Below are 13,592 nucleotides of genomic sequence, written 5' to 3' on the forward strand. Positions count from 1 at the left end.
TTGTGAAATGTATGTTTTTGCTATGGAACAAGATAACTTAGAATTCTTTTTTTTTTTTTTTTTTTTTTTTTTTGCGGTATGCAGGCCTCTCACTGTTGTGGCCTCTCCCGTTGCGGAGCACAGGCTCCGGACGCGCAGGCTTAGCGGCCATGGCTCACGGGCCTAGCCGCTCCGCGGCATGTGGGATCTTCCCAGACCAGGGCATGAACCCGTGTCCCCTGCATCGGCAGGCGGACTCTCAACCACTGTGCCACCAGGGAAGCCCAGAATTCTTTTTTTTTAATTCCAAGAAAATTTGTTATAGTAATGACTGCCTCTAATAGTTCATACATCTTATACAAACAACTGGGTAAAATAATTTCTTGAATCAGTAATTTGCTATTTCTTGAACAATTGTTATAAATCCTATCCAAATTAGTCAAACTCACCTGTCGTATCTTGAGCATTTCTCAGTTTGGGATCAGAAAATACTGAGTCTGATTAATGTAAACCATGTAAGTCTAGGTACTTAAAATACTTTTGCACACAAAATACTTATTTATGAAATACGTGTTTGGCTTGATATACAAATATGTATATAAATGTATATCTTTCAATACATGTTGCTCTTCTCCTAGTGTTGAGGTTCTTAGGGTGGAGTCCAGAGACTCTCAGAATGGAAGGAAAATCAGTGAACTTGGACAGGGAAAAAATTGTCATTTTTATTTTTCCAGTATCCAAGTAAAATTTAGCATTTCCTTCAATTTTGAATGAGGGTAGCAAAACAGTCCTGATAGTATCTATGATTTTTGTCACTAATAGAACAGATATTCTCATAGTATAATATAGTTGTTGCAGATATCTTTAAACTGTCATTTATGATTTGAAATTACCATTGTTAATAGGCCTGGTTCTAGATCTTACTATTTAATGTGTTAATTAAAAGGCACATATATTACTACGCAGCAAATTTCTTTAACATTTTTTTTTTTAAGATCCAGCCTCATCCACCAGAATCTTTAACATTTTAATAACATACCAGTTTACTCTACAATACTACATATTTTGCTTTGTACTTTTAAAAACATTATTGTGAAGACTGCCAAAGAGGCCCAGGATGCATATGCGCCCACACACAAATAAAATCCCTCTGCTAGAATATCCCAGTAAAATTTTTATAATATTTTTTCATAGGTGTTTCAAGGGAAATTAGGTATATTAGATATACATTAAGTTACTAATAGTTGTTAAATTGTATTCAGCTGATGTTTACTGTTAAAATTGTCCACATACTATAATTTATGTATAATATTTATGTAAAAGTAGTAACCCCATAATACAGTAGTCAGAAGTTTTTATTTGTCAGACACCTAAGATTAAACAAAAAGACATAGAATTCATTTTAATTCATGAAAAGAGTTCTTGTGAAAAGTAATTTTGAAAGAATTAAAAATTATTGTCTTTTAAACCTCAGGCTGAGTATGCATTATTATATTTCAGGAGTACCCAGACTTCTAAGTCCCTAAGAAATAAATAGTTCCTAACAAATTAAAGGTGAAATAAAAATGTATTTACATTTTGGAATCTCATTTGAATTAGGTTCATTATCATTTTAAAAACAAACTACCAACTTTCCATTTCAGAAGGAACTTTTACTTTGAAATATTTTGAGCTTATATTAAATGAGTTTTCATTCTCTCTGGTCTGAATATCCTCTGTGAAAAGAAGAAGTTTAGAAATTTTAATAGGCACAGGAAGTAAGTTTTAAAACTTGACATTTTCTTAAACAGTCTATCTGATGGGTAGCCTCCACACAGATACTTAAATTAAGATTGTATTTGAAATCTGTACTTTATTAAAAAACAGACCTAATATTGATTTCTCACTCTGTTCCCTTTACCACCTCAACAATTAAAAAAAAAAAAAAAAAAGAGTCCTTACTAGTATATTTGAGTGAAAGTATAACAGTTGTTGCTTAGTTTCAAGTCTTTACTGGTTGTTTGAGATAACGTTTCAGGAAGAATTTAAGGACTTGGTGAGTATTTCAACTATTAATAAGTTGATAGTGTATTGTGAATGACAACTCATTGGCATAGTCTTTTTTTTTTAACTTTGTGATATTGGTTTAAAATGTTACTGTCTTCCAATTCTGTCCTGCCAAGTGTATGAGACATGATTTGTTGTTTTTTCTTTTCATAAATTTATTTATTTTATTTTTGGCTGCGTTGGGTCTTCGTTGTTGCATGCGGGCTTTCTCTAGTTGCGGCAAGCAGGGGCTGCTCTTCATTGTGGTGTACAGGCTTCTCATTGCAGTGGCTTCTCTTGTTGCAGAGCACTTGCTCTAGGCACATGAACTTCAGTAGTTGTGGCGCACAGGCTCAGTAGTTGTGGCTCGCGGGCTCTAGAGTGCATGCTCCGTAATTGTGGTGCACAGGCTGAGTTGCTCCGCGGCGTGTGGGATCTTCCCTGACCAGGGCTCGAACCCGTGTCCCCTTCATTGGCAGGTGGATTCTTAACCACTGTGCCACCAGGGAAGCCCCATGATTTGTTTTTAAAGGCAACATTTTCTTAAAATTAAAGACATATACTGAGAATGATTTTTAACATCTTATAAACTTGTTTAATGTAGTTGATTAATAAAGTACTACTTGCAAATCATAGACGTAGGCTGTTCTTTATTTTTTCCCAGTGATCTCTCTGCCTGTTACGGTGTGTTGGCATATCCCTTCAGTCTCTTCCATATTCTGGGTCTGGCAGGGAGGGTTGTGTGTCAGAATTGCAAATGCATAATCCTTTAAGGATTTTGTGAAGCCACATTCCAAGAGTTGAAGTGTAGAGTCTAAAACTGTGAGATATCACCTTGACTTTTATAAGCAGTCTTACTTGTGAAGGATATATTTAAAGAGTTAGAAATGTTTTTCTTTTTAATTTCATATGTGTATTTTGCAAATTAAAATTCTTTACGTAGAACATACTACTTGGTGGTGATAATGTGAGGCAACTAGAGCACATTAATTAACCTGTTCTCATAAATCAGCATTTTTATGTGTTGGCATTCCTTCACGTGAAATAGGTGCTTCATCAGGAACAGATAGTAAGTGCGTCTTATGCTACATATGCTACAATATCCTAATGGGCTCAGAAATTATACTCTTAATTATTAAAGTGTTTTCTAATGACTAGCTTTGTTATTACAAGAATTATTTTGTATATCTAAAGGTTCAGTAGATGCCAAGTTCAGAGTTGTAAGATTTCTACATCAGTTGGCCAGTTGAATACATCAGTGGGGTGCATACATCAATGAAAATGATAGAATATTAGTACATATATCTCTAAGTTTTTTTTTAAATTATGCACCCTATCAGTAAACAATTTTGAGCATCCCATCTATGTGTGCAGTTTTTTTAATTAATAAACTATACATTTTTATATAATCACAAGCTGATATCTCAGTGTATAGTATACAATTATGGTGACTTCATATAGCCTCAATAATTTTAAATATTTTGGATAACTTGTCAGATTTAATTACATTGCGTTTTTTTTACCCTGAAATGAAGAAAAAGAATTAGCTCTGCCATTGTCATTTTTACTTGTATCTGTCTTTGATATTAACATCAAACTCTGATCCTTGCAGAAATCTCTTTAAGCAGCATGTCTATTTGTGAAAGACTGTTTAGTTTAAAACTATATACTATTTGAAAATTGGCTTTACTGAACTTACTTAAACTCATGTGTATTGAAAAGCAAACGAGTAAGAACACTGCTGTCAATTGTCAGCACTGTGAGACACCTGCTCTCCCTCTCGAGCTGGCCTATACCATTCCTGATACTTAGCCATCTGCTTTTGAACTGTAAATATAATCCCAACAGGAATTCTTATACATTTCGGGGAAGAGTATAAATTGGCATGACAACTTCAGAGAAAGGTAATACTTATGAAGTTGAAAGTGTGCATTGTTTAACCCAGCAGTTCCACTTCTTTGTGTCTATCCTGGAGAAACTATTATGTGTGTATAGGACATGCAAGGATATTTGTTTAAGCATTATTCATGATAACTAGAAAAAAAAGCAGAAACTGTTTTTGTATTTTTCAGTAGGAGAATAGATCAACTGTGGTTTTATTTGTATAATGGGACATTTTATAGCAGTAAAAAGTGAATGAACTAGGTGTTTACTTTTAACATATATCTCAAGATATATACCATGTAATCCCATCTGTTTAAATGTATTAAGCACAAATAGTAATGTATATTGTTTGAATACATGAATATGTTCTAAAAGATTCAAAATATACATGGGAATCATATACCAGTTTTATGATAGTGGTTACCTTATGGTCTGGGGTGAGATGTGAACTGTATCTTTACTGTTTAAATTTCTCAGAGAGAGAAGGAAAGGGGAGAGTGTTCAATCTGAAGCAAATGTGGGAAAACATCCTCACTTGCGGGTATATGAATCATACTATTGGTTCTGTAGATATCCATGCTTTTGAATATTTTTTTTCATTATTTCACATGACTGGAATGGTAGTAAGCTTTTTAAGTCTTATTTATTGGATTTTTGTCTTCTTGTTTCTCATTTGTTCTCTGTACTTCCATGAATGGTCTAGAAGTTGAATTGACTGTGTGTCAGTAAATGAGGATTTTTATATGGAGCTATTTTCTTTGTTTTACAGGAAAAACGTCAGAGAGGGGCTCATTTTCCCTGTACAGCAGAGATACTGGATTACCAGGCTGTCAAGTAAGTTAATAAATAACAAAAACAATGAGATAATTTTTTAACACATAGATAAAGACTTTAACAGAGGAGGTAGAAATTTATCCAATTTATTTCATCATTATTTGTGCATTTAATTTGTGACTAAATGTGGTGGGTTTTTAGTAATTAAACATATTTTCTTTTTTTCTGCTCCTCTGCTTAAAATGGTTTCCCTTCCACAGTTCACCAGATTGTCTTTCTCTATCATCAAAGAATTTCATAACTCACCTCTATTTTAACTGGAGGCAAAGTAGCAGTTAGCTTCCTACCCTCTTCCAAAATGCTTATTTCTGAAAATGATGTTTATTTCCTCATGAAAAGAACAGTGTTGCTGATAGAGTACAAGAAGAACATAAAATTGCTCTGTGTAGCTTGACCATCCTATGTTAAACTTACTAACGTTGGAAGTACTTTCATTTCAACCTGTTACCAAACTCAGGTTCTGGCTGCTTGCTGCTTGAAAATCAGTACCTGAGGGACAGGTGTTGGTAGAAAGGAAGATTGCTTTTAATCAGACAGCTGGCAGTCTGAGGAGAAGGCAGACTTGTGTCCCCCCAAAACCAGCTCCGAAGATTCTGCTCAGCCAAGACAGTTTTTAAAGGGGAAAAAAGAGGAAGTAATCTCAGTTAATCATTGAGATAAGGGATCAGAGTCATTGCTATCCCCCACTGCATGTAGTCTTGTTGACTTCTTGTGATCTTTCTTTAGATGCCATCTTGTTCACAAGTTTGTTCACACAGTTTGTTCATGAGATTACTAAAGGGGAAACTAGGGGAGAGGTCTGTCATCTGTTAATTACTTATTCTTCATTTCTTCTTCTTTGATCTATGGGAAGAACCAACAGGTTAGGCAAGGTACTGTGTCATCAAAAGATCTGAAAACTGCTTGGGCCAGAGATGACCAGACCATGGCGAGTGCCTGGTTTAAGGGTAGTTATAATATAGCTTTGCTAAAGTGACAAGACACAAGGGGTTTCCTGTTGAGGGTGGTTTCTTGCAAAGTGCTGCTTGGAAATCTACATCCAATTTTTTGAGCTTCCTACAGTCTCTTTGACTTGGAATCTTTCTTTCAGCTCTTGCATATTCCTTAGCATGTTGCATTTGTACTAATGGCCATTTTCTCTGCTTCTTTCCCCACATCTTTACACTGAGAATCCTAAACACTCAGTTTGCCAGATTCCCATCAGTGTCAGGCCAAAAAGCATACAAAGGAAAGACAGAATATATTAAATTAGTTTTCTGCTGTCGGCATGCCTTTCATGAGACCCACCCTAATTTTAGACATAGGCACTTAACTGTCATACTAACAATATTACTTCATTTAATACCTATCCCATAATTATGCCTTTCAGAATCAGAATACCTAGGTTCAAATCCCATCTCTGCGAGTTACTGACCTGTGGTTCTAAGACAAGTCATTTAACCTTAAATCTCATCTGTGTATTGACTTCTTCATTTGAAAAATAGAATTAGCAATTTTTTCCCACATACTTTATAAGTCTCTGAAGGCTAAACTGCATGTACTTGAAAGGGAAAGTATTTTACAAAATGAATGCATATTTTTAAATGTTTCGATTCATATAACCCAACAAAAAAAGCTATTCTAAGTCCTTAATATTATTTTTAAGAAACCAAAAAGATTGAGAACCACTGGTCTAATGTTAACACTACTGCTAAACTTGAGGAAAAGAAACTATTGTAAGGTCTTTGAAATTACAGCTGAAGCTGTTAAATTATTGTTAATGCTTATATTAATTAATGAGTTTTCACTTAACATTTTTTATACTCCCTTGGCAAAGGTGTTGCTATTTAGTTAGAATCAGTGATAAGCTCCATTTATGTAATCCTCCAGTTTTGGAAAGATGAATCTTAACAGTTTTTACCAGTGATTAACATGTGTTTATACCAGATTTAATTCTCATATCAAAACATTTATTCAAACCTAGATGCATAGCACTCTAATAATAATTGTTATCATTTACTGAGCACTAACTAAGCCAGGCATTGAATACACATTTAATCTGCCCCCCGTCCTTTTTTTTTGGCCATACCCACAGCCCATGGGATCTTAGTTCCCCGACCAGGGATTGAACCCAGGCCCTCCGCAGTGAAAGCCTGGAATCCTAACCAGTAGGCCACCAGGGAACTCCCACATTTACTCCTTTTAACAGCACCCATTTTGCAGGTTAGAAAATGAGTGTTCTCCAGAGGTAACAGTAATTTGCTCAATGCCATACATCTACCAAGTGGTAAACCTTCTAAACTCATGCTTGATGTTTTTAGCCTTGATGTAATTATACTGCAGGTAAGAATCCCTTACCTCCCTCTCATTTTAATTTGTTTGGTCATGGAGGGGCCTGAGAATTTCTATTTTTAACAAGTACCCCAGGTGATTTTAATCCACATCGACTGGGAATTATGCTTTGAGAGACCCAGTTCCTCTGTATACTCCAAATATAAGCACATATGGAGTATTAAAAAAGAAGAAACTGTAAGATTGCTTTTTAATAATTTTTTATCACATGTTGGAGAGATCAGGCAGGCCTAAGGAAAAGAGAACAAGGTTACGGGAATGTATGAAATATAAAATAACAGTATTCCTGTATACAAGAAGATTTATAGGTATTCAAGTCAGGGAAAGATTTGTTTTTGAAGAATTCATGGAAGCAGTGCATGAGCCCCAAAGAGAAAGCCCAAAATTCATCACAGATGAGAGAAGATTATACTGCAACAAGGATAAATAACATCATTGAAGACCAGAGGGCTCTTAAAATAAGTGAAAGTATTCCTTACTGTGAAAGGAGCAATGGCTTTGCTATTTATTACTGTTACTTAGCTCTGGCTATGCTGTAGTTGCCAGGAGAAGTTATGATGGTTCACACCAGCTGATTTGAGGCCTAAGTAGTAAACCCAGGAAATTCAAGAGTTTAAAAAGATGTATCACTCGCATTCAAAGAAAAACCTGTATTCCAAACTGTATTTATTATAATGGGTCAGAGGAGAAAAGAATATACCAAAACAATTAATAATTGGCTGCCATTTTATCTTACCTATTCACAAGCAACATAATAATCTTAACCACACAATGATAGTAGAAGAAAATATAAATAGTGATTACAAGATTATATCCAAACACCACTTTGAAATCGTTTTTCTTCAACAGAATCCCCCAAGGAACATTTAACCCTGCTATTAATGTACATAAAATGCTGCTGACATACTGCAAAATTCAGACTAATTTAATAATGCCTGATGGGCCTTACTTCATGTTAAGATGATGTAATAATATGTTGCTAAATGAGTCTCCTCATATTACCTTCACGGCAATGGCATAACTGATGAGCCATTAAAAGGAAACTGGTGTAGCAGTGTTACTGGAAACATTGATAGATCATTCTACAATTGAATTTTTTTTGGTTCAACACAGAGCATAGAAGCCAGCATCTTTATTAACAATAGGTATGGGGAGAGGGATAAATTGGGAGGTTGGGATTGACATATACACATTACTATATGTAAAATAGATAACTAATAAGGACCTACTGTATAGCACAGGGGACTCTACTCAGTACAATAATGCCCTATATGGGAAAAGAATCTAAAAATAAGTGAGTATATGTATATGTATAACTGATTCACTTTGCTGTACAGCAGAAACTAATACCATACTGTAAATCAACTATACTCCAGTAAAAATTCTAAAAAAATAAGAATAATATTAACTGTCCAAAAAATAACCCCAATAGGTATAATACTTTAATAACTGTCACTATGAAGTAAAAAATCCTTTTATGATTATGACAGTTTGTCATTGCTGCCTCTTCAACAAGTGTTTATTCAAATTTGTGTAAGTTTTTCTCAAAGTCTTCAGCCTAGAAGAGGCAGGGTCTTGTTTTTTCCCCAAGGGACTTAATTTTCATCAGAGTTAAGATATTATACCCTTGAAAAAAATAACAGTTAACCTTAAAAACTCAGTTAACTGTTACTTAGAAATTTACCCATGCCATTTGCTTCTTTAACATCCTTTTTCCATTACAGTCAATCTCATTATATACAAACATTTGATAATGATAAAAGTCAATACATAAGGAAGATAAAACAATGATAAATGTGTATACACCTAATAACAGAGCTTCAAAATAAATGAAACAAAAATCGGTATAATTAAAGAGAGAGATAAATTTGCAGTCACATTTGAAGATCTGAATACCTCTCTTAGCAGTTGACAGAATAACTAGACAAAAATTTAGTAAAGACATAGAACTAAATGAACCATATAAACTACCATGACCTAACTGATACTTACAACATTCTGTTCCCAACAACTGAAGATATAAATCCCTTTCAAGGGTACATGTTACACTCAACAGGATTGAACAATGTGCTCATCTTTAAATCAGTGTCAATAAATTGAAGAGGTTTAAAATCATACGAAGTATTTTTTCTGACCACAAATGAATTAAATTAGAAATCAGTGAGCTACCTAGAAAAACACCAAATATTTGGAAATGAAAGGGCTGTTTCATTTAGACATGGACATATCTAAATAACCCATGGTTTTGAAAAGAAATCAGAAGGGAATTTAGAAAATACTTCTAACTAAATTATAATGAAATATGATATAGCAAAATTTGTTGGTGCAATTAAAGCAGTGCCTTGGAGAAAATGTGTAGCTCTAAATGCTTGTATTAAAAAAGAAGATCTACAGTACATGACCTGAGGTTCTGCCCTATGAAGCTAGAAAAAGAAGCACAAAATAAGTGGAAGGGAGAAAGCAGTACAAATAAGAGCAGGAATCAGTGTAATATTACACAAATAATAGAAAAAGCTAACAAAGCCAGAATTTGATTATTTGAAAAGACCCATAAAATGAAAAAGTCCTAGCTAGACTAATTAAAACAAAGTGGGAGAGAGAAGGAGGGGAAAGAACACTAATTACCAATATCTGAAATGGAAGAGAGGTTATCACTGTAAATCATATATACATTAAAAGAATAATAAGGGAGTGTTGGGAATAACTTAATAAATTTGACAACTTTGGTGAAATAAGCAAATTTCTTGAATATTACTTACCAAAAGGGGACAAGATGAAACAGAGTTTGAATAGCTCTATATCTATTAATACAAGTAAATTCATTTCAAAAGCTTTTTTTTTTTGCGGTACACGGGCCTCTCACTGCTGTGGCCTCTTCCGTTGCGGCACACAGGCTCCGGACGCGCAGGCTCAGCGGCCATGGCTCACAGGCCCAGCTGCTCTGCGGCATGTGGGATCCTCCCGGACTGGGGCACGAACCCGTGTCCCCTGCATCGGCAGGCGGACTCTCAACCACTGCGCCACCAGGGAAGCCCTCATTTCAAAAGCTTTTTCACAAAGAAAGCTTGACTGTCATATGGTTTCATTGGTGAATTCTTTTAAATGCTTATGCGGAAAAATGATACCAATCTTACACAAACTATTTTAGAAAATGGAGGAGGAGGGAACACTTTGCAGCTCATTTTACAAGGTGAGCAACACCCTGATCCTCAAAATGCACATGTGGTATGTACCAGAAGTGAAAGTTTGGCTTAATTGTTGAAAATCAGCCAGTGTAGTTCAACACATTAACAGACTTAAGAAGAAAAACATTTCCAAAGATGTAGAAAAAGTATTCAACAAAATCAAATATCCATGATAAAACCTCTCAACAGGGGCTTCCCTGGTGGCGCAGTGGTTGAGAGTCCGCCTGCCGATGCAGGGGACACGGGTTCGTGCCCCGGTCCGGGAAGATCCCACATGCCGCAGAGCGACTGGGCCCGTGAGCCATGGCCGCTGAGCCTGCGTGTCCAGAGCCTGTGCTCTGCAACGGGAGAGGCCACAACAGTGAGAGGCCCGCGTACCGCAAAAAAAAAAAAAAAAAAAAAAAAAACCTCTCAACAAACTCAGCATAGAAAGCAGCTTCCTCAGTTTGATAAAAAGACTTGCATGAAAGATCTATAGCTTTTAAGTGTAATTGCATGCTTCAAGGTGAAAGACTAAATGTTTTCCCTCTAATATTAGGAACAAGGTAAGAATTTCCACTCTCATTACCTGAATTTTTTGTCCTAGCCAGTGTAATAAGGCAAGAGGAAAAAAGGCATAAAATAGGAAAGGAATAAATTCAACTGAATTGGCAGATGATATGTCTGTGTACATGAGAAGTCCTAAGGAATCATCAAGAACACTTCTAGAACTAATAAGTACTTTTAGGTATGTCACAGGTTACATAGACAATCTCAAAAAGTCAATTATATTTCTATATACGAGCAGTGAACAATTAGAAATTGAAATTATCAAAACAGTATTGTTTAAAATGGGATCTAATCAAGCTTACAAGCTTTTGCACAGCAGAAGAAACCATAAAAAAAGAAAAGACAACCTACAGAATGGGAGAAAATATTTGCAAATGATGAGACAGACAAGGGCTTAATCTCCAAAATATACAAACAGCTCATACAATTCAGCAAAAAAAAAAAACAACCCAATCGAAAAATGGGCAGAAGACCTTAACAGACATTTCTCCAAAGAAGACATAGAGATGGCCAGTAGGCACATGAAAAGATGCTCAGTATCACTAATTATTAGAGAAATGCAAATCAAAACTACAATGAGGTACCACCTCACACTGGTCAGAATGGCCATCATTAAAAAATCCACAGGGGCTTCCCTGGTGGTCCAGTGGGTAAGACTCTGCACTCCCAATGCAGGGGGCCTGGGTTCGATCCCCAGGTGAGCAACTACATCCCACATGCATGCTGCAACTAAGAGTTCTCATGCTGCAACTAAGAGTTCTCATGCCGCAGCTAAGAGTCCACATGCTTCAACTGCATGCTGCAACAAAGATCCTGTGTGCTGCAACTAAGACCCGGTGGAGCCTAAATGAATAAATAAATATTTTTAAAGTCTGCGAATAACAAATGCTGGAGAGGGTGTGGAGAAAAGGGAACCCTCCTATACTGTTGGTGGGAATGTAAGTTGGTACAGCCACTATGGAAAACAGTATGGAGGTTCCTCAGAAAACTAAAAATAGAATTACCATATGATTCAGCAGCCCTACTCCTGGGCATATACCTGGACCAAACTATAATTCAAAAAGATACATGCACCCTCAGTGTTCATAGCAGCACTATTCACAATAGCCAAAACATGGAAACAACCTAAATGTCCATGAACAGATGAGTGGATAAAGAAGATGTGGTACATATATACAATAGAATACTACTCAGCCATAAAAAAAAACAAAATAATGCCATTGCAGCAGCACGGATGCAACTAGAGATTATCACACTAAGTGAAGTAAGTCAGAAAGAGAAAGACAAATACCATATGATACCACGTATATGTAGAATCTAAAATATGTAACAAATGAACCTATCTACAAAACAGAAACAGACTCACAGACATAGAGAACAGACTTGTGGTTGCCAAGGGAAGGGAGAGGGATGGATTGGGGTTTTGGGGTTGGTAGATGCGAACTACTACATTTAGAATGGATAAACAACAAGGTCCTAATATATAGCACAGGGAACTGTATTCAGTATCCTGTGATAAACCATAATGGAAAAGAATTTAAAAAAAGAATGTATATATGTATAACTGAGTCACTTTGCTGTGCATCAGAGATTGGCACAATATTGTAAATCAACTATACTTACATTTTTTAAAAACCGTATTGTTTATAGTCACATCAAAAATTATAGGGCTTCCCTGGTGGCGCAGTGGTTGGGAGTCCGCCTGCTGATGCAGGGGACGCGGGTTCGTGCCCCGGTCTGGGAGGATCCCACGTGCTGCGGAGCAGCTGGGCCCGTGAGCCATGGCCGCTGGGCCTGCGCGTCCGGAGCCTGTGCTCCGCGATGGGAGAGGCCACGGCAGTGAGAGGCCCACATACTGAAAAAAAAAAAAAAAAAAAAAATTATAAAATACAGAGGGATAAATTTAACAAAAGATGATGACTGCAACAATGAAAACTATAAAATATTGCTGATAGAAATCAAAGATCTAAATAAATAGAGACATGTACCATGTTCATGAATTGGAAGACTCAATATCATTTAGATGTTAGTTCCACTGGGCTGTAGATTTAATGCAATCTCAGTCAGAATTCCAGGAGGCTCTTTATAAAACATTGACAAGATTATTTAAAAGTTGATCTGAAAAGGCAGAGAATTAAGAAGAACCAGAAGAATCTTCAAAAAGAAAGGAAGAAGGACTTTACCTGACTTAAACACTTTCTGTAAAGCAATACTAATCAAGACAGAGTAGTTTTCATATAAAGACTGACAAATAGATCATGGAACAGGAAAGAGTCCAGAAAGGGATCCATCCCTATATGGGAAATGGTGTTTGATAAGAGCACTCCAGCAATTCAGTAAGAAAAGAAACATCTCTTTTTAATATATGGTGCTGGAACAACTATAAAACAATATTTTTAAAAAAAAGAACTTCAACTCTTAACTTATAGACAAACATAAGTTTGAGATAGATCATTGACTTAAATATGAGCTAAAATAATAAAACTGCTAGGGAAAAAATAGATTAATATCTTTACCACTTCAAGATAAACAAAAATTTTTTACGGAAGATATAGAAAGCATAGAACATGGAAGAAAAATTGATGAATTGAACTTAATAAAAATTTAAAGCTTGCATTCATCCCAGAACACCATCAAGAAAAGGAAAAGAGAAGCCACAGAATGGGAGAAGGTATTAGCAACACATATATTTGACAGAGGACTTAGGTGTAGACTATATAATGATCCCTCACAACTCAGTAATAAGAAAGAAGCAATCCAATTTTTTTACAACAGACACTTCACAAAAGACAATATACAAACGGG

At 35.7% G+C, this 13,592-nt stretch overlaps 1 protein-coding gene across 3 annotated transcripts in view; it reads left to right on the plus strand.

Annotated features, from left to right (window-relative positions):
* The window catches only part of TCF12 (transcription factor 12), a 389,492-nt gene that overhangs the window by 261,206 nt on the left and 114,694 nt on the right, over positions 1-13,592 (plus strand). For all 3 annotated transcript variants that reach the window (XM_081227388.1, XM_081227387.1, XM_081227389.1), the window contains one exon: positions 4,658-4,722. In XM_081227388.1, the coding sequence (XP_081083514.1) occupies positions 4,658-4,722 (65 nt within the window). The remainder of the gene's footprint in view (positions 1-4,657; positions 4,723-13,592) is intronic.

This window comes from Mesoplodon bidens (genome assembly GCF_964165515.1).
Source record: "Mesoplodon bidens genome assembly, chromosome: 3".
In the NCBI taxonomy this organism is placed as follows: Eukaryota; Metazoa; Chordata; class Mammalia; order Artiodactyla; family Ziphiidae; genus Mesoplodon; species Mesoplodon bidens.